Source organism: Caretta caretta, chromosome 17 (assembly GCF_965140235.1).
Source record: "Caretta caretta isolate rCarCar2 chromosome 17, rCarCar1.hap1, whole genome shotgun sequence".
In the NCBI taxonomy this organism is placed as follows: domain Eukaryota; kingdom Metazoa; phylum Chordata; order Testudines; family Cheloniidae; genus Caretta; species Caretta caretta.
In genome coordinates, this window is record NC_134222.1 from 5,143,884 (window position 1) to 5,169,444 (window position 25,561).

The window sequence follows — 25,561 nt, forward strand, 5'->3', positions numbered from 1 at the left end:
GGATATTCCTTTCTCAGCCTTGCTATATATTATTTAGCTGGACATGGGAGAACCAACTCTCATGGTCTAGTGGCTGAAGCCTTGGAGGTATCCAGGGTCTTCCCTGATGCTCTGTCTTCTGTTTCTGCTTGAACATATAACAATACTTACACAGAATAACAAAAATCTGAAAGATCTCTAAGTAATTAAACCTGGGGAAACTGAGGCTCAGTTTTCCATATATGAAATTAGAATAAATTACTTACCCATGGTGGCACAGTGAAAAATAAGCAGAGCTAGAAATAGATCCCAGGAGTCTTGCTTGCTACATTTTTCCTAACTCTACCAGTGACTGTTAATTAGGCCATCATTAGAAGGTGCTGCTTATTGATACTGACACTGTTTCTGTGAAATAAGATGTGGAATGGTTCCCATCCTTCCTTTTCCCCCTTTGGATATGGTACTTCTGCAGGGCGATTGGAACTAGACACAGACTTCTGCTGAAATTGGACCCTGGAGACTCAGACTGGTGAAACTGTAATATGAAAAGAGCCTTAGATGTGTTCAGTTCTCCCATGTTTACTTACTGCTTTTTCTTCCAGTAAAAGAAGCTAACTAGACTTTCATAACTGCAGAATGGTTTGCGAGTGCCTGACTCTGCACATATTAAGAATGATTTTACGAAGTGACAGCTCACCCACCCCTTAACTGAAGGCTGCTCTGGACTTTTCACCTGCTCACAAAGATTTCTTTTGGGCTCAACCTACTTTGGGACCTGAAAACAAAACAACATTAAATTGTGAACATGTCTCAGTTAATATACCATTTGAATGAAAACCCATGAACATGTGCTTAAAAGAAATGTTATAAACCCTACTACGCCTTATTAATCGCTGCACTGCTCCAGTTCTATAGGGGTGTAACTCCACTGATCAAAACTGGAGCAAAAATGTGGAGAATCGTGCGCCTTGAGTTGCTTTTTAATGTTGTCGCTCATTTGCACCTTGAAGTGTTTAAACCCAGACATTGTAGGAGCCATGGTTGCATTATCTTGTCTGGAACTGCAAATGGGTCTTATCAGGGGAAGCATATAATCTCATTCATTGCTTGCTGCCGAGTCCAGTAAAGGCACAGGAGTAGGTAGGATACAATCAATCAGCTGTTACGTGGCAAATGCTAATTATACTGTAGGTGGCTCTCTCTTTTCCTTTTAGAACCGGAATCCAGGGTTTCCAAATTGGAGGTGTATCTCAGTTGCCTGGCCAGCATGATTTTATTTCATCTTTATAATGCACTTGAATGACAAATTCTCATAGCATTTTTAGAAAGCCTTTTATTTCTTTTTGCCTCCTCAGAGATTGAGACAGTGAAGTTAGCCCGCTCAGTTTTCAGCAAACTCCATGAGATCTGCAGCAGCTGGGTGAAAGACTTTCCACTTCAAAGGAGGCCCTACCGCTATTATGAGACATCCATCCATGCCATCAAAAACATGCGCAGGAAGATGGAAGACAAGCATGTCTGCATTCCTGACTTCAACATGCTCTTCAACCTTGAGGTAAAGGGGGCTGATGTGGGTGAGTTAACATACTGAATATGGGTTTTGGGAAATTAGTAAGCATTTTACTGTGAAAACGAAAGACGTATATATGACCAGCCTTAGATAGTTGGGATCCAAGAGACACATGCCTTGTCTAAATTAATTCAGGGAGTGTAGTGTAAATATTTATGGGTCTCACAGAATGTCCATGGCCTATATAGGATGAAGCAGAAGCTTTCATAGATACCTAGTGCCTATCCCATCCTACTGTAGCCACTTGTCCAGTTACTGGGTGGCTTCACCCCCGTCCAACTGGAATCTGCATTTTATTGTAAGATTTTCACCCTTCATTTGGACTAGTTTTGTCCTGTTGTTTAGATGTTGTCATTTACAAGGCTGGTGGCCTTCTTATAATCTAGAAACTTGCATTCTGCTGGCAACAGAAGAGCAGAGAGAACAATATAGGGTGCATTCACCTTCATGGAGATTGAGAGCAGTATGGGTTCTGCAATGCTCCTCGGATTTAGTGGCCTGAGACTCAACAGTAACATAGAGTTCCCCTTGTGGCAGCCAGTGCATTGTGTTACTAAGGAGTAAGCTAAGGCAGGATCCTCTATTTGACTGAGGATTGCCCAGATAGAGAATCACAAACTGAGAAAGAGGTAATGGTGCAACTCAGAGCTGTTTAGTTGCCTGCTGAGCCAGGCCTGTGCTGCTGAACTACCATGTTTTTTGGGAGAAACATCAAGAAGTCAAAAGCAGGAGAAGGAGAGGAGGTAAAAACCAGTCCTCCTGGGAGAACAGGTTCACAAAAAAGCAACCAGGACCAACTTTTTGGTAGATCCTGGCCCAGGGTTACTTTCATCCATCTCTTCATATCACTTATCAGCAAAACCCTAATGCAAGCTTTTCTTCAGATGTAAAATCTCAGACATTGTGAAATGGCAAGTATGTGAAGTAGCAAGAATTACATAACCTGGATCAGTATGATGGAAAAATTGATTTGTATTATGCTTTGTCAGTTTAATAAGCATTTTCTTGCACCCATAGTTCTTGCCTTTAAGATGTATTATGTTAATGCAAACTGAGGTAGGTTTGTTTCCTTTGCCTGTCAATTATCACCTTTCTTCACTCAAATTTGTGTTGGAGCCCATCACTTAAAAATTACAATGTATAAATATTTTAGTTCTTTAGATGGCTGTCAAGGTTGAGTGGGCACTGACAGTGGGTTGGTGAGTTGTGTGTATAAATTGGATGCAGACGCTGATGTCTCTTGCTCCTGGAGCATTGTTTCCTCTGTGAGCAGTTTGGGCAAGACAAGAAGCCTGAGTTGAAGATGAAGTATTCTGCCTCTCTTGAGCTGAGAATGTGATCACACTTAACTACCTGATGAGACAGTACATATTAATGTATTAATTACAGACACCTGAACTGATGTGGATTGAATAAAAACCTTAGGGCTATGTGGCTTCATAGTTTAATGCCCTAGCATTTCACCTCTAAGAAACTGAGGTCAAATCTGGATTTATGCATTTTGCTTTCAGCACATGGTGGTCTCATCCAGCTGGCTGGCTGTTCAGCTCACAAAGTCTTGCCACACTTTGGTGTGAATGACAATTTTTATTCAAGAAAAGTTTAGGCATGAATAACTGAAGGTATAACAAAACAGATGTGAGGTGCATTAGCAGAGCTATGCAGATGATGCATGCATAATGCCTGCCCATGCTAAGCAAGTGCAATTGGTCAACTATATAATCTGACTGTGTATGCATATTCCCACATTATGATAAACAAAGAGTTTAGCTGAGTTCTCAAGTGGAGATTCTGCCTCTAACTGCATTATACCACTAATGTGAAAGCACAGTGGGGACACCAGTAATCTCAAGTTAAATGGTTTTAATGATAGTCCAGTTAACCAGCTGCACTGCTTATCTTCATCAGTTTTTGATTCAAGGTTGTCTCTTGGCAGGACCAAGAGGAGCAAGCGTATTTTGCAGTATTTGATGGTCATGGAGGGGTGGATGCTGCCATCTATGCCTCCATCCATCTCCATGTGAATTTGGTACACCAGGAGATGTTTCAACATGACCCAGCGGAGGCACTGTGTAGAGCATTCCGGGTGACAGATGAACGCTTTGTTCAGAAGGCAGCCAGAGAGGTGAGTTAGTATCATTGGGTGGGGGGGGGGCGGGGGAGAGGGAATTTTTTTTGACTCTGAAGATTATTTTTTTAATAACTTCTATTTAAAAATGAAAGTAAATTATGCGAATTTCAAGATGGGGAGAGATGAAGAGCAAACATCCTACACATCTGAGTTCAGCTTCTCTCTCAACAACCACTGCATGCCTGTTCCGGATGGGACTTGACAATCACTTTTCCCTTTCATTGCTGTACAACCACATCCCTTGCTTTCTCAGATCTGGTAGGCAGCTTTTTTTGCAGCGAATGCTTGACAGATAGCCTCATTGGCTCTTGTTCACTAGAGCTCACGCATGACACCTCTGTAATGAACCTGGAAAGCAGGAAACCCACCACTATCCTTGAACCCAAGTCTTTAGGGTGATAAATCACCAGATGGCCAGGGATTGCCATGAATCATTTCAGTGAGCCCTCACTGAAGGATTAGGAAATGACATTGATGGATTTGGAATGGGCGGTTGTCTAGCCTCTCTGAGGTGGAGTTAAAGTAGGGAGCAAAAGGCCCGAGGTTGTGCAAGAAATACACATTCTCCTACACCCAGCGCTGTCTCCCAGGAATCTTTTTCTTCGTGTTGCTTTATTCATGGCTGTTACTGACTTCGCATCATGTGAAAGGAAACAACTAAGGCTTATAAAAATGGACATTGGATTGAACCTTACTTATTTTAGTCACCTTTTGGTTCTCTTGCATCTAGAACTGCAGCCAGTGCACCAATGGCACTGTGTAAATTCACAGAGTCACTGACTAAAGCCAGCTGATTCTGAACAAATTGGAAGCACTAGAGTTTAACATCCAACAGAAGTTTTGGTAGAATGAGTCATTGTGAGAAATTAAGCATAAGTAGTTGTAGCAAAAGTTTTAACCAGGGACAAGGAGCAGCAATGGATTTGTTCTTTTAGCCCTTAGGTATGTACGTAGGGCCTGATGCTGCAGTCTTGATGCACGCAAACAATACTCACTGACTTTGGGAGTCACGTGCATGTACAGACTGCAGGGGCAGGCCCAGGTCCCTTTGGAATTTTTAAGCTTGAGGTAAGTATGGTCAAAATCCTCAATTCCATGTTAAATTTCACAAGGCCTCTGAGAGTCCATGGTACAGTGTATTTGCCAACTGATTATTAATGAACCTGAAATCTTTACAAACATGGCCAGTAGGTACTGGGTTGAATCTATGCTGTCAAAGACACCCTTCTCCTTCTCTTGAAAATACTTTCCCTTACTACCTGTCCCCAGTACTTCAGTTCTGGCTCCAGGGGGAAGGCTTTGCACTAGCTCAGCTCACACACAGCCTTGAGTATACACATATTTTTAAATAGGACATCAGTATGGGAATGGGATAACAGATTCTTCCACTTATGGGGCACTGGTTCAAATCCAGCTCAGGCTGGCACTGGCCAGATACTCAATGACTGTGTTAAGTTGGGGAAAGGTGAGAGTCTATTGCCTAGTGGGTTTGTCTACAGCACAGAAACCACCATTACAGTTAGCACTAATTGCCCCCTTGTTGGCATTCTCACTACAGAGGCCAATGAGTGAATGGGTCAGAGAGGTTTAACGATCACTCCAAGTCAGGTCAGCTGCCGTTCACAGCATAGTTGTCCACTGAATAAGCAGAGCTTTTCATTCTCCAGGACTGTCAATTCAGCACCTTTCACAACCACTAAAATACATTTATGAAGGGGGAGGAGGAGTTCTATTCTTTTGTTGTTATACTTATTGTGTTTGCTCTTTGATTACTTTTTTTAAAATTCTTTCCTAGCGTCACAAAGACATCACATTCCTTAGCACTTTTCACATAAGGTGGATCTCAAGATACTTTATAAGTGACTCACTCTCTGAGGTAGTTAAGTTAAACCAATTCATTTCACAGATGGGAAACTGGGTGCCCGAGAGGGTTACACAGTGAATCAGTGGCAGAGTGCAGGATTTGAACATTAGACTTTCACCAGACATACAGGACAAAATTGTGACTTCAGTTACTCGCATTCAGCCACGTTGGCTTTGGGGGAGAATGGAATGGTAGCAAATGTAGAACAAATGCAGCCCCATTTCTCTGCCATTAGAACAGCCTTATTTGAATGTCAGCATGTTCTGGTTTGAGGGAAGCAGTGAAAGTTGTTCCAAGGCATTTCAATTCCAGTTCATCTTCATTGGCCCATTTAAAACTAGTAGATCGTATTTTTTCCAGAGCCTGCGGTGTGGCACCACTGGTGTGGTAACATTCATCCGAGGAAATATGCTGCATGTAGCTTGGCTTGGTGACTCCCAGGTGATGCTTGTGAGACAGGGCCAAGCTGTGGAACTAATGAAGCCTCATAAACCGGATAGAGAGGTAAGAATGGCCTGTTTTAACTGAAGATGGATAGCTTCTCACTTTTCATATTTATTTTCTGACTTCAAACAAAGATTTATGACTGCTGTCTGCATATAAAAGAGCTTTTGTATTATTGATCGCCTTGTCTATCTCCTTTGGAACAGCTGAGCAAGCACCTGTCCAGTTACTCCTATTGCTTTGGATAAGATTACTGAGTTGTCAAAACCTTTTGTTCTGATCTGATAGGGGGGCAGGATAAAACCCCTGCAGAAATTGAAGTGCTAATCTTTGCAGTATGGGCTCAGGACTGCTGTGCATGTGAAAACACCAATACATTGCTGAAGGCACCCGGAGTCTGATGACAGCAACAGAGACCTGATCCACTCTTATATTGCCTTGCGGTTTAGGACGAGAAGAAGCGCATTGAGGCCCTTGGTGGCTGTGTAGTCTGGTTTGGGGCCTGGAGAGTGAATGGGAGTTTGTCCGTCTCCAGAGCTATTGGTAGGAAATGTACTTTAATTCTTGCATCCACTTCTCTTCCCTGTTTTAATTATCTTTTGATTTCTATTGATCACACTGTGTAATACAACAGATAAATAGAACCAGGAACAACTATCTCCATTTTTCTGGAAAACAGATGCTGGTCTAGCCTGTTATTCCAAGAGACTCCTCTAAATTTAGGGAAAAGAATAATTGGTTCCTTGTCTGAGAATAAATAAAAGGGTTCCAGGATGCCACCTATCGCTCAACATGCCAATCAAAAACCTGAGATTTGAAATATCTTTGCTTTCCATTTTCCACAGGGGATGCTGAGCACAAGCCATATATCTGTGGAGATGCAGACTCCGCCTCCACTGTACTGGATGGGTCTGAAGACTACCTCATTTTAGCCTGCGATGGCTTCTATGACACAGTAAATCCTGATGAGGCAGTGAAGGTGGTGGCTGACCACCTGAAGGAGAACAATGGAGATAGCAGCATGGTGGCACACAAATTAGTGGCATCAGCACGAGATGCTGGCTCCAGTGACAACATCACTGTCATTGTAGTATTTCTCAGGGACATGAACACAGCAGTAAATGTTAGTGAGGACTCAGACTGGACAGAGAACTCTTTTCAAGGAGGACAAGAAGATAGTGGGGAAGATAAAGAAAACCATGGAGATTGCAAACGGCCATGGCCTCAACACCAGTGCTCAGCGCCTGCAGATCTAGGGTATGATGGGCGAGTGGATTCCTTCACTGATAGAACTAGCTTGAGCATAGGGTCCAAAATTAACCTGTTTGAAGACCAGCGCTATTTAGACCTGATGAAAACAGAAGCAAGCCAACCTCAGAATGCCAAACATTTGTTACCAGTTCAAGTGTTTAGTCCTAGCCTACCAAAGGGAGTCAATTTGGTTAATGGCTCAACAGCGAAGAATGAATCTCCAAAAAGCACAGGATCTTCAGTGGCTGAACCGACAGATCCAAGGGGATATTCTGCTTCTCTTAGTTTGAGGTCCATAGGGCAGCATATTTACAGAATGGGGGGTTTATCTCCACGCTTTTCTGGATTGGAAAAGGAACAATTCAGATCCTTGGGGAAAAGAGTCTCTGCTTTTTCTCACTTCTACAATGCAAAGAGGGGACGTGGAGCCAGGCTCAAACCAAAGTTTCACACATATCTCTTTGCTCACAAACCTTCCCATATGGAAGGATTAGGTCCGTCCTTACCTGTCCAAAGTGGCAGTAAAATTAGGATGTTGGTAAGAAGTTCTCTGTGGTGGAGGATGAATAGTCACAAAGTTTATGGTGAGAATATGCTCTTGAGTCTAAGACAGAGTAATTATTCACCAGATCCATACCTTTATCAGAGCTGAAAAATATAACCATCCTCCTTGTATCCCCCTTTCAGACAACTAGTTTAGTCAATCCCAGAATAAAAGGTGAGCATTTTAGATCTGTGTTAAGGTTCCCTGTAAAACTCAGCTCAGATGTAAATAGACAAAGGAATTAAAAAAATAGTTTGTCACAATAAAACTGCTGGTGATGCCACTCTATCTAAGTACACCCCCACAAACACATGCACGTAAGTATCTATATTCTCATTCACTAGACAAGCTGGTTAGTTGGCTCAGGTGAATAGACACAGTTAGAAACTGTTGAAAAAAAATGCAGCTGAAAATAAAGTTGAACCTGCCTGAGATATGTCTATGGAGCACTATTTTTTTAACACTACCCTGTTTTAGAATGCCAAATGTTGTAAAGGGTCAGGTTAGAGTTTCCACAGAAGTCCAGGTGATTTTTTTTTTCCTTTGTTTATTTAGACTAATATTGAGAGAAATCTGTAGAAAACCATCCACTTTGCAGGTAAAAGACTAAAAGCCATACAGGGTATTAACAGGTAATTTAGGAACGGACAGATTCATGCTGTAAACTCTACTCTGTTCTTAGACTAAGGTACATACAATTGATTTAGCTATTATTTCCTGTAACATATAATGTGGAATATGAAAAAAAGTGTTTGTATTTTTTTAAAAAATTGTTCCCTATGGCTAGATACACAGTATGGGGGGATTTCATAACTTTTTGGTGCTTTTAGTGGCATTTTTATTAGTCAGTCAGTTTAGGAGGCTGTTGTCAACTGGCTTTAATCTAACAGGACTGTGGTTAATTGGTATGAGATCCTCATCACACCTTCATCTCAGGTGTTGAAAGAAACTCAGTCTGAGATGATGTCCGGGTACAATATGCTGTCACTAAACTGATCATGCTGTAGAACTGCTTGTTAAGAATAATAAACAATTTGATCAGGATTTTGTTTTAGGTTAGTTTCCAGGCTGCAAGGGCATAATTTAAAATAAACTGGAAGTTTTTAGGGCTGATAAAATGCTGGAGTGAATGTGACATCACTACTACTGAATTCTTGTTGTTCCCGATAGAGTCAGAAAATGGATGTGAGACTGCTATAGTAACCCAAAGTGAATGGAAATGCTGGGGATGTAGATGAATGAGGGTGGTTGCTTTGTTTAGCTGAGATCGTAAAATGCACTGACAATCCAGAGCTCTGCTCCAACAAATTTAGATTTGCAGAGATGAAAAATGTGGGGTGCCCATTTGTTTATCCCAGTGAACAACAGCATTATTTAAAAAACAACCACCCACTAACCTATCCTTGAGGTGATGTCTTACACACTTAAAGGAATAGTTAATTAGAACACAAAAGTAATTTAAAACTGTTCCAGTTGAATGCATCAGACAACATATTAGGCATCCTGCCACTATTATTTGCCACAATAACTAACGATGAGAATACTCATTTGGCACTGGTATGAATATAAAATGTAATTCTCCCACAGCATTTAATTTTAGCAATGATTTAATATGCCACTCAATCTTAGCAGTAACACTTTAAAAATCAGCCTTACTGTTAGCTAGAATTTGTTAAAATATTTAAATGTTAAGTAGTTAAGAGTCTAAATTATTTGAAACCATGAGACTCGAACTTTACTGATCTCAGCTTGCTCTTTAAGTCTGTCTTTTAAAAGACATTTGATGAAATAGTGAAAAGCTATAAGCAAACAGGAGTTGAAGTGTGGTTTTAGATTCCTGTAATTATTTTGCAGTTTTTTAAAACCATAAATATAATTGAGTCATTGACTTGTACATTTGTTATCTTAAAAAGCCTTAGATGTTAACATTCTCTTCAGATGTATTGTATGTTTCTAATCAGATTTACTAAGGAAATTTGAGAAGCCACACAATACTAAAAGTATGCAATTTTGGGCATCTTGCTGTTGCCTTTTCATTGTTTAAACTTCTCACACTAGTGTAGAAGATGCATTGAAAGTCTCTTCTGTTTGATAGTTGTACTTTTATTGGAAGGTGATGTAAGTGCAATTCCTTGTTTAAGTAAGTATGTCAAGATAAAGTTATGGATGATAGAACTTCCCAACGTGAAAAACTGGTTGAAAAGTACTGGAGTGAGTGTACGCTCTCTTGTCAAGGGTGTAGTTCTTTAGGTGTGGATTCACAAATGATCATTCTGCTTCTCAGACCATTTAGGAGGGAAATTGCCATCATAGTTCCTGTGTGGTCCGGTGCAAAATATTGTATAAATAGCAAGTATTCATTTCTTCACTGTATTCATTTAGAGTAGATAGATTCATTTGTAAGGTAAGTCTTTTAAAATTCTATAATACATATAAAAGTAGTGGTTATTGGTCTGATATATGCTGCTCTTGATTCTACACACTAGACAAAAAAGCAGTGCTTTGTGAAACGCAATGTTTTCTCTTAATGCCACTGGTGATAGGAAGTAGTTCTCTTCAGTTCAAAATCTGGTGCCCTTATTTGCTGCTTGCTAACGTAAGCAATAAGTTCCCCTCTAACTAATGGTATTTAAATGTTCTGTATCTTGTATTTTGATTGTCTATCTGGTGATAAATAGACAAATATAAAAGTATCTATATAAATGTATTTATTAACTGTTAATTCTAAGATTCAGTCTGTGACTTGTGTTTTGTAATTTTATTGTGCATCTTAGTAGTGATAAAATTTGTATAACCTTTTCAATAAAGAGCTGAAGTATCCCTTTTTCAAGTTAACACAATGTGCATCAGTTTCAGTTTACCTATTAAACATGTTTTGCAGGAATAAAAAGGTAGGTAGTGAAAATTGTGTTGGTTTTGAGAAATGGACTTCAGGCTTTTTGTCTGAAGCTGTTCAGAACTCACTGGTATGCTATTCACTGTGAGTTTTAAAGGGATTAATTTAATCCCCCCTCCAATAGTTTCCAGTGTACACTTTTTAAATGTGCAACTCTTGAGGAATGTCTGCTGTTGCAGAGAGCAGTATAGCATCAGACCAGGGAGCTGTTAACCCATTTTGATTTGCACTAAAGGTGAGTGGAAACATGTAAATAACTTTTCTTTACCTAAAAGTGCCATCAATTGTCCTTGCAAGTTAAAATAATTCACTATTTATTTAGTTTAGTCTGCAGTGTAACATTTAAGGACAACGTCAAAGCAGATTTTAATTTATACCACATTGATAGTGGTACATTGTCAAACTCTGCTCCATTTTTGGAACACAGTCAGTGAAAAATGCATTGTGTTATGGACAGATAAACATGAAGTACAAGAAATTCAGTGTTTACAGATGAGACTGCTGTAGTTCAAGTCCACAATGCTATCCTATCTGCTACAGAGTAAATCCTGTTGTAGCACGGAGAAAGATTGATCTAAATTAGTGGCTGTTTTAGCACAGTATATTCACTCATTCAACACTAGTCACATAGACAAAGCCATTAAAGGGGATACTACTGCTTTGTTTATGCCTACAATTTAGGGCAATCTTTCTTTAGATCATAACTCTGCAACAGCAAATAAAACTTTCTACCCTTATAGCATGCAATAAATAATAGTGAAACATAAATGCAACCTCTAACGTAAATATTCATGTCCTTTTCCAGTCATTGTTAAGCAGGCTTAAGACTAGCTGCCAGCATTAAAGCATCAGAGAGAAAAAATCCTACAAAGATTTAGTTTAAGTATTTACACATTGACTGCATTTGTTTTCTTTTACTTACATCTTTCTTTGCTGCATTTCTTTACTTTCAAATTAGGGGAAACGGACTAGGCCGGGTTGGCAGAGATTGAGCCTGTCTTCTTCTCAAAGTAGTAACTTGTTTGGAGAGCTCCAGGTGTGGTGCCAGCTCCTACACGAGGTGCTTCTGTTGAGAGATACTTTGTGTTCTCTTGTTCATGGAAGTTCTAATGCGTTCTTTATGAAGTGAGTAAATCAATCATTTTTATGCTACAGCGTTGGGAGCTTTCCATTTGCAAACCTTATTCTACAGCTCATGAGGTCAGTTGTAATCCATGTAATAGTCACCTATATTTTATTTAATGTTTACGGATAAGGACTATGTTGAAATTTTAACAATATCTTAATAAAACAATTTAAAACATTTTTCAATGGTCTGCTTATTTAAAGGCAAATATCAAACTCACATTCCTTGTGCTAAGCTGCTTCTGTACAGTAGTCTAATGGGATTTTACTGTTTAGAATTCAAATTGATGCTCTCAGTCTAGGGTTAAGCTGCTTTTACCTACTACTAAAAATGCATCTGAGTGTGACACGCAGAGTAGGAAGCAGGGGCATCTGACCACTGTGCTTCAATTTAAGCAAATCTAGAATTCAGAGTAGGCTGTATAAATGCTTTAAGGTTGTAGCTCCCTAAACTGTACCTGAATTGGTATCTTATTACCTCTCTCTAGGGGAGCCACATATTGACTGTTATCTATTTTATAACAAAGAAAGGGAGGTGCAGAATTTGAATGACATTTAGTTGTAACAGATGACTTTGTGCCATTTTCAGCAATAGCCCATTAGTGGAAGTGCAACAGTTGCATACTTCAAGCCTACATTTTTAGGTGCCCTGTATTTTTTAAACATTGCTGTTAGCATTAAATTTTCCACAGTGCTTCAAGGACTATATCTTAGAACTCCAGGTGATTCTGAGCTCTGTAATGACCTGCAGACCTGGCATTAGTCGCTGTATGATTGGTAAACTAGCTGCCTGAGCATTTTTCACAAGCTGTCTTAACACTTCAACTAAAATGCACCAGTCCCTCACACTCAATTGTATTGAACAGTATGTAAGCAAAAGCTTCTAGATGACAGTTTCACTATGAAACTGGAGTAAAGAATACTATCCACTCCTAGGAAACTATAAAAATCACAAGTGGAGAGGGAGTTATATAGTTGCTCAAATGGGTTAGTTTTTTTGCTGTTTAAAATTAAGATTTTTCCAGGAAATAAGTGTAGATACCTAGCTTTCATTTTTAATCCAAGAACAGGCTCTCTCCCCAGGACCTTTCCTAATAAAGAGCTTCTAGTTGAAAGTGTAGCACCTAGGTCAACCTTTTAAATAATCAGCTTCTCCCATAGCCCTAGTGGTGGCTGTTGGTCCTCATTTCTAAATTATCAAGCAGGAGACATGGTTCTGGACTCGGCAAATGTTCACAAAGGACTCAGCTCTTTGATACTTCAATGCATGAGAATACAGACCAGTGATTTGGATCCATATAAGTGGCAGCACAATTGCTAGTGAATTTGGAGAAAGCTGTTATTAGCAAGACACATAGGGAACAAAGTGTATGGGGTTCTGGGGCCCTGTAACACTGGAATAACCAAAGACCTACATGAGACATGGAGTCAACTTATCTCCCCCAAGTCTCACATGCTTAAAATCAACTTGGACTGCTCCTGAATCAGGATGGGAGGCAATGTCCAGTTAGCAAAACCACTGAAAGAGGGTTAAATCAAATACACCTTAACATGAATTCAAAAGCACTTAAGCCAAGGCTAAAATTCAACAGAATGGGAGAGCTCAAACTACTCAAAATGAATGCTTCTACTTACATCATCTTACACAGCCTATCTGAGTACTGTATTTGAGAGAGCCTAGAACACTGATACACAAACTGATGATACAGTGAACAACACTGCAGTCAAGCTCAAGACAATGACTAAAGAAATCCACATTATAGTAGAGATTTGGTTCATGAGGGAGTGCCTAAGGACTACTGGTTGTGGAAGTCACACAGTGTTTCATTTGGAGCAGACTGTGGCCTGAACATACTGGTTCAGCGCCACTACAATATAGATTTAAAAAAACCCAGACTGAACTCTTAACTAGGTAGCAGCATATTTCTTTCCCATCAGCATCTGCAATCATACTTGTCCCTACAAAATAATTTCACACAGTATTTCAGTGTTCATTTTATTAACAAAAAGTGCAAACAGTTTTAAACTAAACTATATGATTTGTACGCACTTAAACACTTGAACATTACATACAAAACAAATGTTTCAGCAAGTACAGTCAGATGAGACAAGAACACAACTAACATTTATTCATGCTTTTTCACTAGCCAGTTATTCAGCTTTCATTATAGCTTCACAAAACATTTTAGCTGCTCAAATGCAACGCACAGTGGTAAAAAGTTTGGCAACAATGTTCTCAGTTGGTCCAAATTAGAGACTGAAGAAAAACACAAACTAACTCTGGTGCAGGCCACTTTCACCCTACCTTTAAATAGCTTAAATCCCTATGAATACAACTACAATGTTTTCATACCATTAATAATAAAAAGGGAAGGCTATTCCCCAACATTCTCTGCTTCAATCGTATGATAAAGAGACATGTGAACAAGGCTCTAGCACCTTTTGAACATTTGTTCAGAATCTGCATTTGAACCTGCCAAAGCCATGAAGAATACAGTCTTGCTAAGTTTTTTCATAGGGCAACTTGCCCTATTAACAGGTTTCAAACAGCCATGGAAGAACTACATAATCTTTTATATTCAGCACAATGGAGTGCGTGCACACCCTATGAGAAAAATACAGATGGAATAAATAAGCATTATGAAGTGTGCCTCTTCTCAGGGACACAAGCAGGCTAGTGTTAATCCAACTCTTCAAAGTCTTCTGCAGTCAACAAGCCAATCCTCTACCTAGCCCAAAAGAGACAGTTCATATGCAATCTCAGTCATTAAAAAGAACCCATAGTAGCAGCGCTATTATAAATTTTATGGATTAGAAAGGATTTAGGGTACTTAAATCTAAAAATTCCCAAGATAAGTACATAAATACTAAATTAATGACCCCCCCCCCCCCCGATCAGCGCTGCCTTGGTGCTATGTTACCTCTAGCAATTGCATTACGGACAAAGCAGATTAGTTAACAGGTCTTGACGTTTTAAGTAAATCAAGGAACTGGAGCAGGATCTCATCTACTTTCAGCAGCAATGGGAAAGTGGGATGTATTTACAAGTTGTAGGATATTAGTTATTACATAATGCCCTTCCATCTTTATATCCTTCATGTAAATGAGCATTGGCATCACACAGAGTATTTCAGATGGAGGTGTCAGTTTCTTGACACAGCAAAACTTTATCTGGATTTGACCTTTTTATATACTATCAAACCAAACTGCAATAAGTTAACTGCCATTAAGTCAATGTTCTTATTTTAGCAATTACCTTGCATTGTCCTCTCCAGTACCAAAGCTGAGGTCTTCAGGGCCTATTTGATCACCTTCAGAAAAAACTGAACACAGCTCTAATACTGAAAAACAATTATATGGCATCCTTAAAGACTGAGCTGCCAAACCAGTTAAATTTAAAAATCTGTAATTTAATGAGATCTATAATCAGCAATTCTTTGAGAGATTAAGATTTGATTCTTAACAGATGAAAGACAGATACAAAGTTGGAACCTTTATTCTGAATTAGTCTGCTCTACAATTTTAAAACTATGATGGTGGAGTACAAATTGGTGGTGGTTTCAATTTTCTTGTGAGTCAGCAATGTAACATTCAATGTTATGCTGTGGCGTTCTGTAGTAAACTACTAATTCAGAATAAGACACTGATCTTCTACTGATTATTAATATTGTTGTTGGCATTTATTCCAACCATTAACCAAAATTTATTTAGAATTAGCAATCATGTAAAGGTTTTACAAGTACCCTTTAAGAGGTTTTTGAACATTTTCACAGCACAAAATGGTAGACACTTTCAGTCCTTTTAAAACTGAGCTAAAGTATTCAAAAGCAGTTTACTGTCAATTCAGATGCAAACTCATTACTAGGGGACATTTCGGCTACCACCACTCATTTACTGTTATTTTCTGCAATGAAAATTGAGAATTTTCATAACTGGGGCCAAATCCACTCTTCTGCCCCAAAGCCAGTCAGATTTTATGCAGAGGACAGAGTCAATCCTACAACCTACATGCTGGCTGCTACTGTAGCCCCCAAAGCAGCTGTATCCTTTACTCACAACTGGGATGGTGAATCTGAAGCCACAGGTTCCCATGCCTCTTCCCCAGCTCACCACTCTGATACCACAGCTTTGCAGTGACCGTAGGACCTGCTGTACTCAGCAGATGCTCTCTGCATCCTGCCCACAATGCCATAACATTACACCTGTTCTGTGGCTTTCAGCCGTGGGCAGGGGCAAGTAAGAGATGGAAGAAACCTGTTAGGTCATGTAGTCTACTCTCTGGTGCTTAATCAAGTCCACTTTGAAATAACTCAAGCAAGGGGACTTCTGCTGGGAGACTGGTCCTATCTTAGATCTCAATGCTAGGAAAAACTCACTCCCACTTTCTTTACCTCCATTTTAAAATGAGATCTCAAGCAACACCTGATATTTGGAAGCCTTCATTTGGCACTAAGACTTGTACAGTTTTGGGAATAACTTAGCCCCGAACAGTATCTTTTACCCACAAGAACCATGTCAGGAGTAGCATTTGGAAAGCTGCCCCTGATTGCACAATATAATTGTTCTACCTTCACTTGAGGGCTGGACATCAAAGGCATGATTAAACGCATCTGAGGTGGATGAGGCATCCTCCTGCTCTTCATTTTCTGTGTCACATTCAATGTCACTATCGCTGCTCATGCCTGGCAGGAGGTGAAGGACGTGCTTCTGACATAGCCCAGCTGCAAAGAGCAAAGGAGAACCTGCTGCAATGAGATTCCTGTAGCCATAAAGTTCTCAGCTTCCTTTCCTTCCCAAGACGCACCAACGTGAAATTCTCGGGCTTGGCAGGAGAACAAGATAAAGTGAGCAGTGTGTAAACTTCTTTACAAAAGCTCTAAGAGATCAATAGCAGAACATGTTCGGGGAACAGTTTTAAAGATGTTCTCAGTCTGGTTATCTTATTCAATGGAGACTTAATTCAAAGGAGCAACCCTATAAAAATCCAACTAACCGGTGTAAGTGTGAACTTGTATAACTGCATTTCCTTTCTGTTTTAGCTGCTTTCCTCATTCTTACCAATGCTTCAATAGACCACTGTGTACATGAACCGAAGGCCGAATGTTTTTTAGTAGTTTTAAGACACGTCATGGCCTTTTAAGCAGACTTACAGGCCAACTCCTCCAAGCAGCAGCACATTGAAATCGGGTTAACTTTCCTATTCAGAGGTCACAAACACACAACATGATTTTCCTACAAATATATCCCATCCCATTTTTCTCAAATGAAGACAGCCACTTGTCTTGCCACTAATTGAAACTAATGATTAGTAAGGCTCCGTGACCTCAGACTTCGGGCAGCCCCGGAGCCAGCCGCTGCAGAGCAGATCAGGCAGCCCCTAGGCCAGTTGCATCAGCTGCTGCTGGGGCAGTTTGGGTGTGGGACAGGGCTCAGGGCTGGGGGTGCAGGGCAGCGCTTACCTCGGGGGGAGGAAGAAGGGGGCTCCCCAGAAGTGGCAGCATATCCCTGCAGCTCCTTGGCGGAGGGACCAGGGGGCTCTGCACCCTGCCCTTGCCTGGAGGCACCGCCCCCGCAGCTCCCATTGGCTGCGGTTCCCGGGCAATGGGAGCTGCGGAGCAGGAGCTCATCATGGGGGCAGTGCACAGGGCTGCACTGGCCTTCTCTCCACCTAGGAGCTGCAGGGACATGCCAGCTGCTTTCAGGGAGCTGTGCGGAGCCTAGTAGGGAGCCTGCTAGCCCCACCAACCCTTCCGCCCCAGCACCAGCGGGGGTCCTGAGCCACATGCAACCGCCCAGCCTCTCTCCTCAGCCCTGGTCCCGAGCTGCCCAGCCCCGCTCCCCTCGCGGGGATCCCGGGCTACATGCCAACACCACCCACATCATTTTTGTTTACTTCCCCTGACTTTTACTAAAAATACCTGTGACTAAAACGTAGCCTTAATGATTAGTGGTAGAAAGCTGCTCAGGACAGCTAATGGACTGAGTGGCACTGCTGACTAACAAGATGCCAATGCTTTTGCAGCGCAGTCCCCCAGACAAAGATGTTCCACTCCTTGCCCATACACCCCAGGTCAACTAAGTGAGTATTAAGATTTCTACAACTCTTTATATAACTTCACCCCCTGCCCAAACCCCTTCATTTCAAAAGATCTTATCACAAGACTTAATGCAAATGGTTCTGAGAAAACAGCAATTCCAGGTGCTCTTCCAGCTGCCTTACCCACAAGTTGACTGGGCTCTTAAAATAGCATAATAAAGCTTCATTCCCACATTGTCAAATTCTAGGCACTGTCATCTTTGAGCAGAGCTAACTAAGAAAAATGTAAACATGAACCCTTCAACCACCCTTTCCTCTGAAGACGTTCTGGAATTACATCAGTATAAACGCACAAGCACAACATGTTGACCTGAGATTGAAGTCAGATGGAGAAACTGGGTTTGCTCTTAGGTATGAAACATGCTCCCAAAGAAAGATCTAGTTCTCAAAATTCACAGCTAATCATAGCTACCTGAAAACAAATGGTTATGCTTCTGCAATTTTTTCTCTCTGAAAGGAAATAAATTGTAATATTTGTTTCCTGGGGTTTTAACAATGAAATATTTTATTTAAAAAAAAACCAAAAAACCATTTTCCTCTTAATGCTTCCTCCTGTAACAGGAGGACTGCAGGAACACATCATGATCACGCTGCAGTGACTAAGAGAAGAAATTCAGTTTTATGTCACTGAGAGACCTTCTGTAAATGCCAACACCTACACAATATTGCACACTGCAGATAGAGATGAATGCTGGCACCTTAATATAGGCTTTGAGCTACAATTCATCAGTCATTGAAATTCAAATTAGTGCAGGGGTGGAAGGCAGCAGAGTTTTAGCAAGATATGAAAAACACTTCTGCATGGAATATCAATAAGAAAGTCAACAATATTTTCTCCAACATGGAAAGACAAGGTGAAAGAGACAGGAATGTGTTTTCAACAACTGTGTGATTTCTTCTGATTTTCAGAGGAAGTAGTGGACCTTGCATACCGCAAAACCCTATTTAAACTAGACTTAAGAGGTGTCCAGTGCAGACCTGGTCCCAGTCACCACCAGACTTACCCCTGCAAACAGAAGCCTTATACCCAATAAGGTCTCTTACTGTATTTTAATAGGAACACAAGTGCAATCCATCTTTTAAATTAGTAATTTTCCAAACCTCATCTCTAAAGTTAAGTTTTAAGATGAAAACAGCCTCCAGAGATAGAAAAATAAACCAGAAATGTAAACTAAGAAAAAAGTCCTTGAAAGTTTCTCTGTGCTCTCTGAATGCCATCATACCTCTCTGTCATACACGTGAGAAGTCATCCTTTTATTCATTAAAAATCTACCAAATGTTGCAACATAAGTTCAGCCCTCCAAGTAAACAGATTTTCACATAGTTTACAGAAACACTCTTGTTTTAAAGGGGTAGTCAATAGGCAGACCCTGTGCCAAATCCAGACCAGTAGATGCTTTTGAACTGACCCTGAAACCGTTTTATTTATCATTATTTTCTCTGGAGTCTGGACCTTGACTATACCTTGACCAAGAAATTTGGACCTTGACAAAAAATAATCAACTACCCCTGTTTTAAAAAGTGTCACTACAGTATTTGAGCATTTATTTTCTTTGATCTTGCCTTTACCTTCCTCTGGCTCTACTGAGGTGCCTTCAGAGAGAATGGCCTGTAGCTCCCCAGTTTCCGAGTTGTTCTCTAGATCAGTTGGTTGTGTTCCTTCTGTATGACATCCTTTAGAATTTGACCTTAAAATGGGGTTGGGGGAAAAACAGCATCAGCACCTAAAGCATTAAGTCCAACCATGGTGGCAGCTTCTCCTCCTAGTGTTACACACAGTTTAGCATCAGGGGAGCCTCTCCTATGCTTCTGGGAACTTCCAACTTTCAAGTTATTTGGAATATTTACAGGGTTCCATTTTGAGATCGGAAAGTACATAATTGATGCTCTCCAAAGAATGTATCCTCCCCTGACCCACAATGCTATGTCACATTCAGCATCTGGAGTTTATACCTCTGTACAGCATGCACATTTAAGTTTTCTTAAACCTACCCTTTCATACTATTGCCTCACATCAATGACAGAAAGCAAGCACAGAATGCAACATAACTGTCTGTTTGCACAAAAAAAAACCAAGACACAGCCCACCCCACTATTCACTGGCCTGCTATTTAGAAAAACCAAAACTACTACTACATATGTTGTGTAACTATAAACTGTATTTGGAGAAGCACAGAAAAATCAGAAGTGAGGAAAAGAAAGGAATGGTGGATTCTCAGTGAAATAGCCTCTCCTATATAAGGAAACTAGATGTAAAATCCTGTTGGATAGAACATTAATGTAGGAAATATTAGAAAAATGGACAAAAGTCTGACTTGCAAGTCTAAATGGGCAAATCTAAATGGGCAGTCTACAGCTACTGATGCTTCAGCTTTAGTTAAAATGAGCTGTTACGACCCTCAAAAGTTCTTTAAATAGAAAAACGAGGACATACAACTCCCTTATGGGCCAAAGCTGAATGTCCAAAGGGAGCAGCAGAAAAATGTGAATGTCTTCAAAGTAATTTACATTCCTTGATATATAAGGCTTGATTTTGAATATTCCATTTATAATTCAGTGAGAAAAGCACTTACACCAAAGCGACAGCTTTTCTTGTCTTCTCCACAGTTGTTAAACCGTTTAAAGCCGAAACGCCCACATCAGAATCTGAGCCTTCGCACTCTTTTTCCTCTGGCTTAGGCAGTGCATCAGGAGCATTACCATTAGTCAAGGACCTGGGAGAGCTATGCCTACTACCAGACTTTGAGCTTCCTATTGAACCTAAGAAGAGAAAAGGTGAAGATAATTGGCACTTATGAAACATTTCAAAATTTTTCAAGTCACCATCTGAGCAGCATTTGCCATTAGGATCACTTAATGCGTGCTTTCCAAAAACATATCATCTCACCTACAGCTTCCACTTCTGGTAGCACAGGTTCAGAAAAGCCACCTACAGCTTCCACTTCTGGTAGCATAGGTTCAAAAAAGCACTTACAAGATTTCCCAGTATAGATGAACCTTTTGGATTTGTGTGAACTATGAAAATTAGTTTCCCATATGTCAGCAATTCCACAGGTTCACCAATACAGAAAATTATCTGTTTTTTTAATACAGAGAGATGGATCTATGTGGATGGTCTAAACAGGGAAAATATAGAGGTGTTTCTCTGCACTGGTGCAGCACCTCTGGGGATAGCAATGGTGAAAGCCACAGGGTACAGATGATTTAGCTCCCATGTGCATACACAAGAGCAGCATTTCTCAATCTCTTTCCATTCTAGGACCTCTCCCTGGGATCCCATTAGCATGAACTGTAACACCCCTCACATACACACCCATTTGCAATTCTCAATTTGAGAACAATTTTAGACAATCCAGGAAGTTTTTGGAAAGCATAGGGGACAACTTCCTGGTGCAAGTGCTAGAGGAGCCAACTAGGGGGGGAGCTTTTTTTGACCTGCTGCTCACAAACCGGGAAGAATTAGTAGGGGAAGCAAAAGTGGATGGGAATCTGGGAGGCAGTGACCATGAGTTGGTTGAGTTCAGGATCCTGACACAGGGAAGAAAGGTAAGCAGCAGGATATGGACCCTGGACTTCAGGAAAGCAGACTTCGACTCCCTCAGGGAACGGATGGGTAGGATCCTCTGGGGGACTAACATGAAGGGGAAAGGAGTCCAGGAGAGCTGGCTGTATTTCAAGGAATCCCTGTTGAGGTTACAGGGACAAACCATCCCGATGTGTTGAAAGAATAGTAAATATGGCAGGCAACCAGCTTGGCTTAACGGTGAAATCCTAGCAGATCTTAAGCATAAAAAAGAAGCTTACAAGAAGTGGAAGGTTGGACATATGACCAGGGAAGAGTATAAAAATATTGCTCGGGCATGTAGGAAAGAAATTAGGAGGGCCAAATCGCACCTGGAGCTGCAGCTAGCGAGAGATGTTAAGAGTAACAAGAAGGGTTTCTTCAGGTATGTTGGCAACAAGAAGAAAGCCAAGGAAAGTGTGGGCCCCTTAATGAATGAGGGAGGCAACCTAGTGACAGAGGATGTGGAAAAAGCTAATGTACTCAATGCTTTTTTTGCCTCTGTCTTCATGAACAAGGTCAGCTCCCAGACTGCTGCGCTGGGCATCACAACATGGGGAATAGATGGCCAGCCGTCTGTGGAGAAAGCGGTGGTTAGGGACTATTTAGAAAAGCTGGACATGCACAAGTCCATGGGGCCGGACGAGTTGCATCCGAGAGTGCTAAAGGAACTGGCGGCTGTGATTGCAGAGCCATTGGCCGTTATCTTTGAAAACTCATGGCGAACGGGGGAAGTCCCGGATGACTGGAAAAAGGTTAATGTAGTGCCAATCTTTAAAAAAGGGAAGAAGGAGGATCCTGGGAACTACAGGCCAGTCAGCCTCACTTCAGTCCCCGGAAAAATCATGGAGCAGGTCCTCAAAGAATCAATCCTGAAGCACTTACATGAGAGGAAAGTGATCAGGAACAGTCAGCATGGATTCACCAAGGGAAGGTCATGCCTGACTAATCTAATCGCCTTCTATGATGAGATTACTGGTTCTGTGGATGAAGGGAAAGCAGTGGATGTATTGTTTCTTGACTTTAGCAAAGCTTTTGACACGGTCTCCCACAGTATTCTTGTCAGCAAGTTAAAGAAGTATGGGCTGGATGAATGCACTATAAGGTGGGTAGAAAGTTGGCTAGATTGTCGGGCTCAACGGGTAGTGATCAATGGCTCCATGTCTAGTTGGCAGCCGGTGTCAAGTGGAGTGCCCCAGGGGCCGGTTTTGTTCAATATCTTCATAAATGATCTGGAGAATGGTGTGGATTGCACTCTCAGCAAATTTGCGGATGATACTAAACTGGGAGGAGTGGTAGATACGCTGGAGGGCAGGGATAGGATACAGAGGGACCTAGACAAATTGGAGGATTGGGCCAAAAGAAATCTGATGAGGTTCAATAAGGATAAGTGCAGGGTCCTGCACTTAGGACGGAAGAACCCAATGCACAGCTACAGACTAGGGACCGAATGGCTAGGCAGCAGTTCTGCGGAAAAGGACCTAGGGGTGACAGTGGACGAGAAGCTGGATAAGAGTCAGCAGTGTGCCCTTGTTGCCAAGAAGGCCAATGGCATTTTGGGATGTATAAGTAGGGGCATAGCGAGCAGATTGAGGGACGTGATCGTCCCCCTCTATTCGACATTGGTGAGGCCTCATCTGGAGTACTGTGTCCAGTTTTGGGCCCCACACTACAAGAAGGATGTGGATAAATTGGAAAGAGTCCAGCGAAGGGCAACAAAAATGATTAGGGGTCTGGAACACATGATTTATGAGGAGAGGCTGAGGGAACTGGGATTGTTTAGTCTGCGGAAGAGAAGAATGAGGGGGGATTTGATAGCTGCTTTCAACTACCTGAGAGGTGGTTCCAGAGAGGATGGTTCTAGACTATTCTCAGTGGTGGAAGACAGGACAAGGAGTAATGGTTTCAAGTTGCAGTGGGGGAGGTTTAGGTTGGATATGAGGAAAAACTTTTTTAATAGGAGGGTGGTGAAACACTGGAACGCGTTGCCTAGGGAGGTGGTGGAATCTCCTTCCTTAGAAGTTTTTAAGGTCAGGCTTGACAAAGCCCTGGCTGGGATGATTTAATTGGGGATGGGTCCTGCTTTTGAGCAGGGGGTTGGACTAGATGACCTCCTGAGGTCCCTTCCAACCCTGATATTCTATGATTCTATGAACTGCTGCATTACAGTTTTCACTGTTGCTACCACTGGTAGAGCTGCACTAAAAAGTGTAAGAGTTTTCCTGGTGGCCATAATGTCCAATTCTATTACCACATGGTGCAGGAGTAAGTCTCACAAGGACTTAAGCAGAATTTTCTTGTATTTCCTTTAGAGGAAACAGAACAAAGAATTTAAGCCCTGGCTGGTAAGTTTCAGCAGTAACTTGCTTGTAAATGTAGTAATTAAGTACAAGATATTACAAACACCAATTTAGGGTACTAAACTATTTAAGATAGGCAGGTTACTGTTAGAAAATGGAAGTCCCAGGAACACCGAGCATGAACGCTAGACACAAAGGCTTAGTAAGATGGTGTAATGTTATTGGTGCAATAATGTTAATCATGTTTAGGGGAAATAGTATCTGGTTTATGTACAAAGTTTAATCAAAGACGGGAACTTTATGAGCAAGGATATGCTGTTAAAAAGCTTCTTCCCTGATGCATTCCAAAGCATATTTAAAGCACTCCCACATTTCAGATTTACCTTCAGAGGAAGTCTGGCAGTCTCCCTTTGAGCGAAGATTATTGTCCCCACAGTCCATTGCTCTTCGAAGAGACAGGCTTCCTGCTGCTCCAGAACGAGTAGCTTTGGGTGAATTACTTTTCTTACTTGTGACTGCAAAGATATTTAATCGAAAGGCGTGTGAATGTACTGCCTAGGCATCCAGTCAATTCTCTGCATCATCCCATCTTTATTTTGGCCTGAAGTGGAATTAACTGATGCAAAGGCGCTAGACATTCTCTTCCCCTTTATTCTGGGAGCCACCACATTGTCCCCCTCTCTGAAACTCATTCAAGATTTTCATTACATATTATTCCTGTTGTGAAGGTATGTGGAGAAGAAGCCACTCACTCAATCAATAATAATCCTGAGACCAGATCAGGAATGGTTACCTTAATTTTTTGAGATGGGATTGTTAGTATGAACCCACTGTATGTGCGCACAAGATCGGAGTCTTTTCAACAGCAGTGTCTGTTGAGGCCACACATGCAGCCCTAGTCTCCTTGTGTTCCTGGTGTGAGAGTGTAAAAGGTGGAGTAGTCCCCAACCCTCCCTCAAGTCCCTCACAATTTAAAGCAGATGCTAGCTGAGGAATCCAAAAGCAGAGATGGAGGGTAGGTCATGGGATTCACCCTAACTACAGCATCTCAAAGAACCACAGTTACTACAGAGTGAGAAATTGTTCTCTACAAGTATGTGCCAGTGCTGATCCCACTGTAGGTGACTGGCAAGCTGTACTCCCCTTCGATGGTGGGAGCAAGAAACATCAGCTGCGTTAGTTAAAAGGATTGATGTACTGCTCTCCCAAACTTAGTACCAGACCTAGCTGCCATGTAAAGGGTATAATCTTCATTGCAAGTCAGTGGGTCGGCTCCACATCACTACTTTACAAACTCAGATTCAGGCACATTTCTGAAGCAGGCTGATGACACTGCCTGTGTCCTGGTGGAGCGCAACTTGACAACTGAAGGGAGAGGTGGACTAGTAGTTGATAATGGGTGGAGTTGCAGAGTGGGATCCACTCAGAGAGCCTTTTGACAAGCCAGCTACTCATGAAAAGGGGGAGAGAGCATCTGGAAAGCTTTAGTCTTATCAATGTAATAAAGTAATGCTCTGGAAAAATCCCAAAGTACCTGTCTTTCTCTCACCTGGTGCTGAATGATTTCAGGAAGAAAACTGGCGGGTTAATTGATTGATTTAGATGAAACTCCCCAACCACATTACAAATTTAGAATCACATTCTCTCTATAAAAGGATGCATAAGGAGGTCCAGGCGTAAGGGCTTGGAGTGCACTGACCCTCCATATTGAGATGATAGCTACCAAGAAAACCAGCTTAAGTGTAAAATGATGTATTGAACAATCTGACCATGGCTCGAAGATAAAATCCCAATATAA

At 41.3% G+C, this 25,561-nt stretch overlaps 2 protein-coding genes across 4 annotated transcripts in view; one reads left to right on the forward strand and one right to left on the reverse strand.

The window, feature by feature from the left end:
* Positions 1-11,985, forward strand: part of PPM1E (protein phosphatase, Mg2+/Mn2+ dependent 1E) — a 118,736-nt gene extending 106,751 nt beyond the window's left edge. The window contains exons 3-7 of the mRNA XM_048823579.2: positions 1,335-1,534; positions 3,486-3,674; positions 5,905-6,048; positions 6,438-6,531; positions 6,834-11,985. Coding sequence (XP_048679536.1) covers positions 1,335-1,534; positions 3,486-3,674; positions 5,905-6,048; positions 6,438-6,531; positions 6,834-7,891 — 1,685 coding nt within the window. The 3' untranslated portion in view covers positions 7,892-11,985. The remainder of the gene's footprint in view (positions 1-1,334; positions 1,535-3,485; positions 3,675-5,904; positions 6,049-6,437; positions 6,532-6,833) is intronic.
* Positions 11,986-13,786: 1,801 nt separating this feature from the next.
* Positions 13,787-25,561, reverse strand: part of TRIM37 (tripartite motif containing 37) — a 53,442-nt gene continuing 41,667 nt past the window's right edge. For 2 of the 3 annotated variants that reach the window (XM_075120907.1, XM_048823573.2), the window contains exons 21-26: positions 24,147-24,278; positions 20,475-20,661; positions 19,471-19,589; positions 16,373-16,546; positions 15,061-15,145; positions 13,787-14,533 (exon numbers count right to left, since the gene is read on the reverse strand). In XM_075120907.1, coding sequence (XP_074977008.1) covers positions 14,530-14,533; positions 15,061-15,145; positions 16,373-16,546; positions 19,471-19,589; positions 20,475-20,661; positions 24,147-24,278 — 701 coding nt within the window. In that variant the 3' untranslated portion in view covers positions 13,787-14,529. The remainder of the gene's footprint in view (positions 14,534-15,060; positions 15,146-16,372; positions 16,547-19,470; positions 19,590-20,474; positions 20,662-24,146; positions 24,279-25,561) is intronic. The other variant, XM_048823574.2, reaches the window with a different exon arrangement.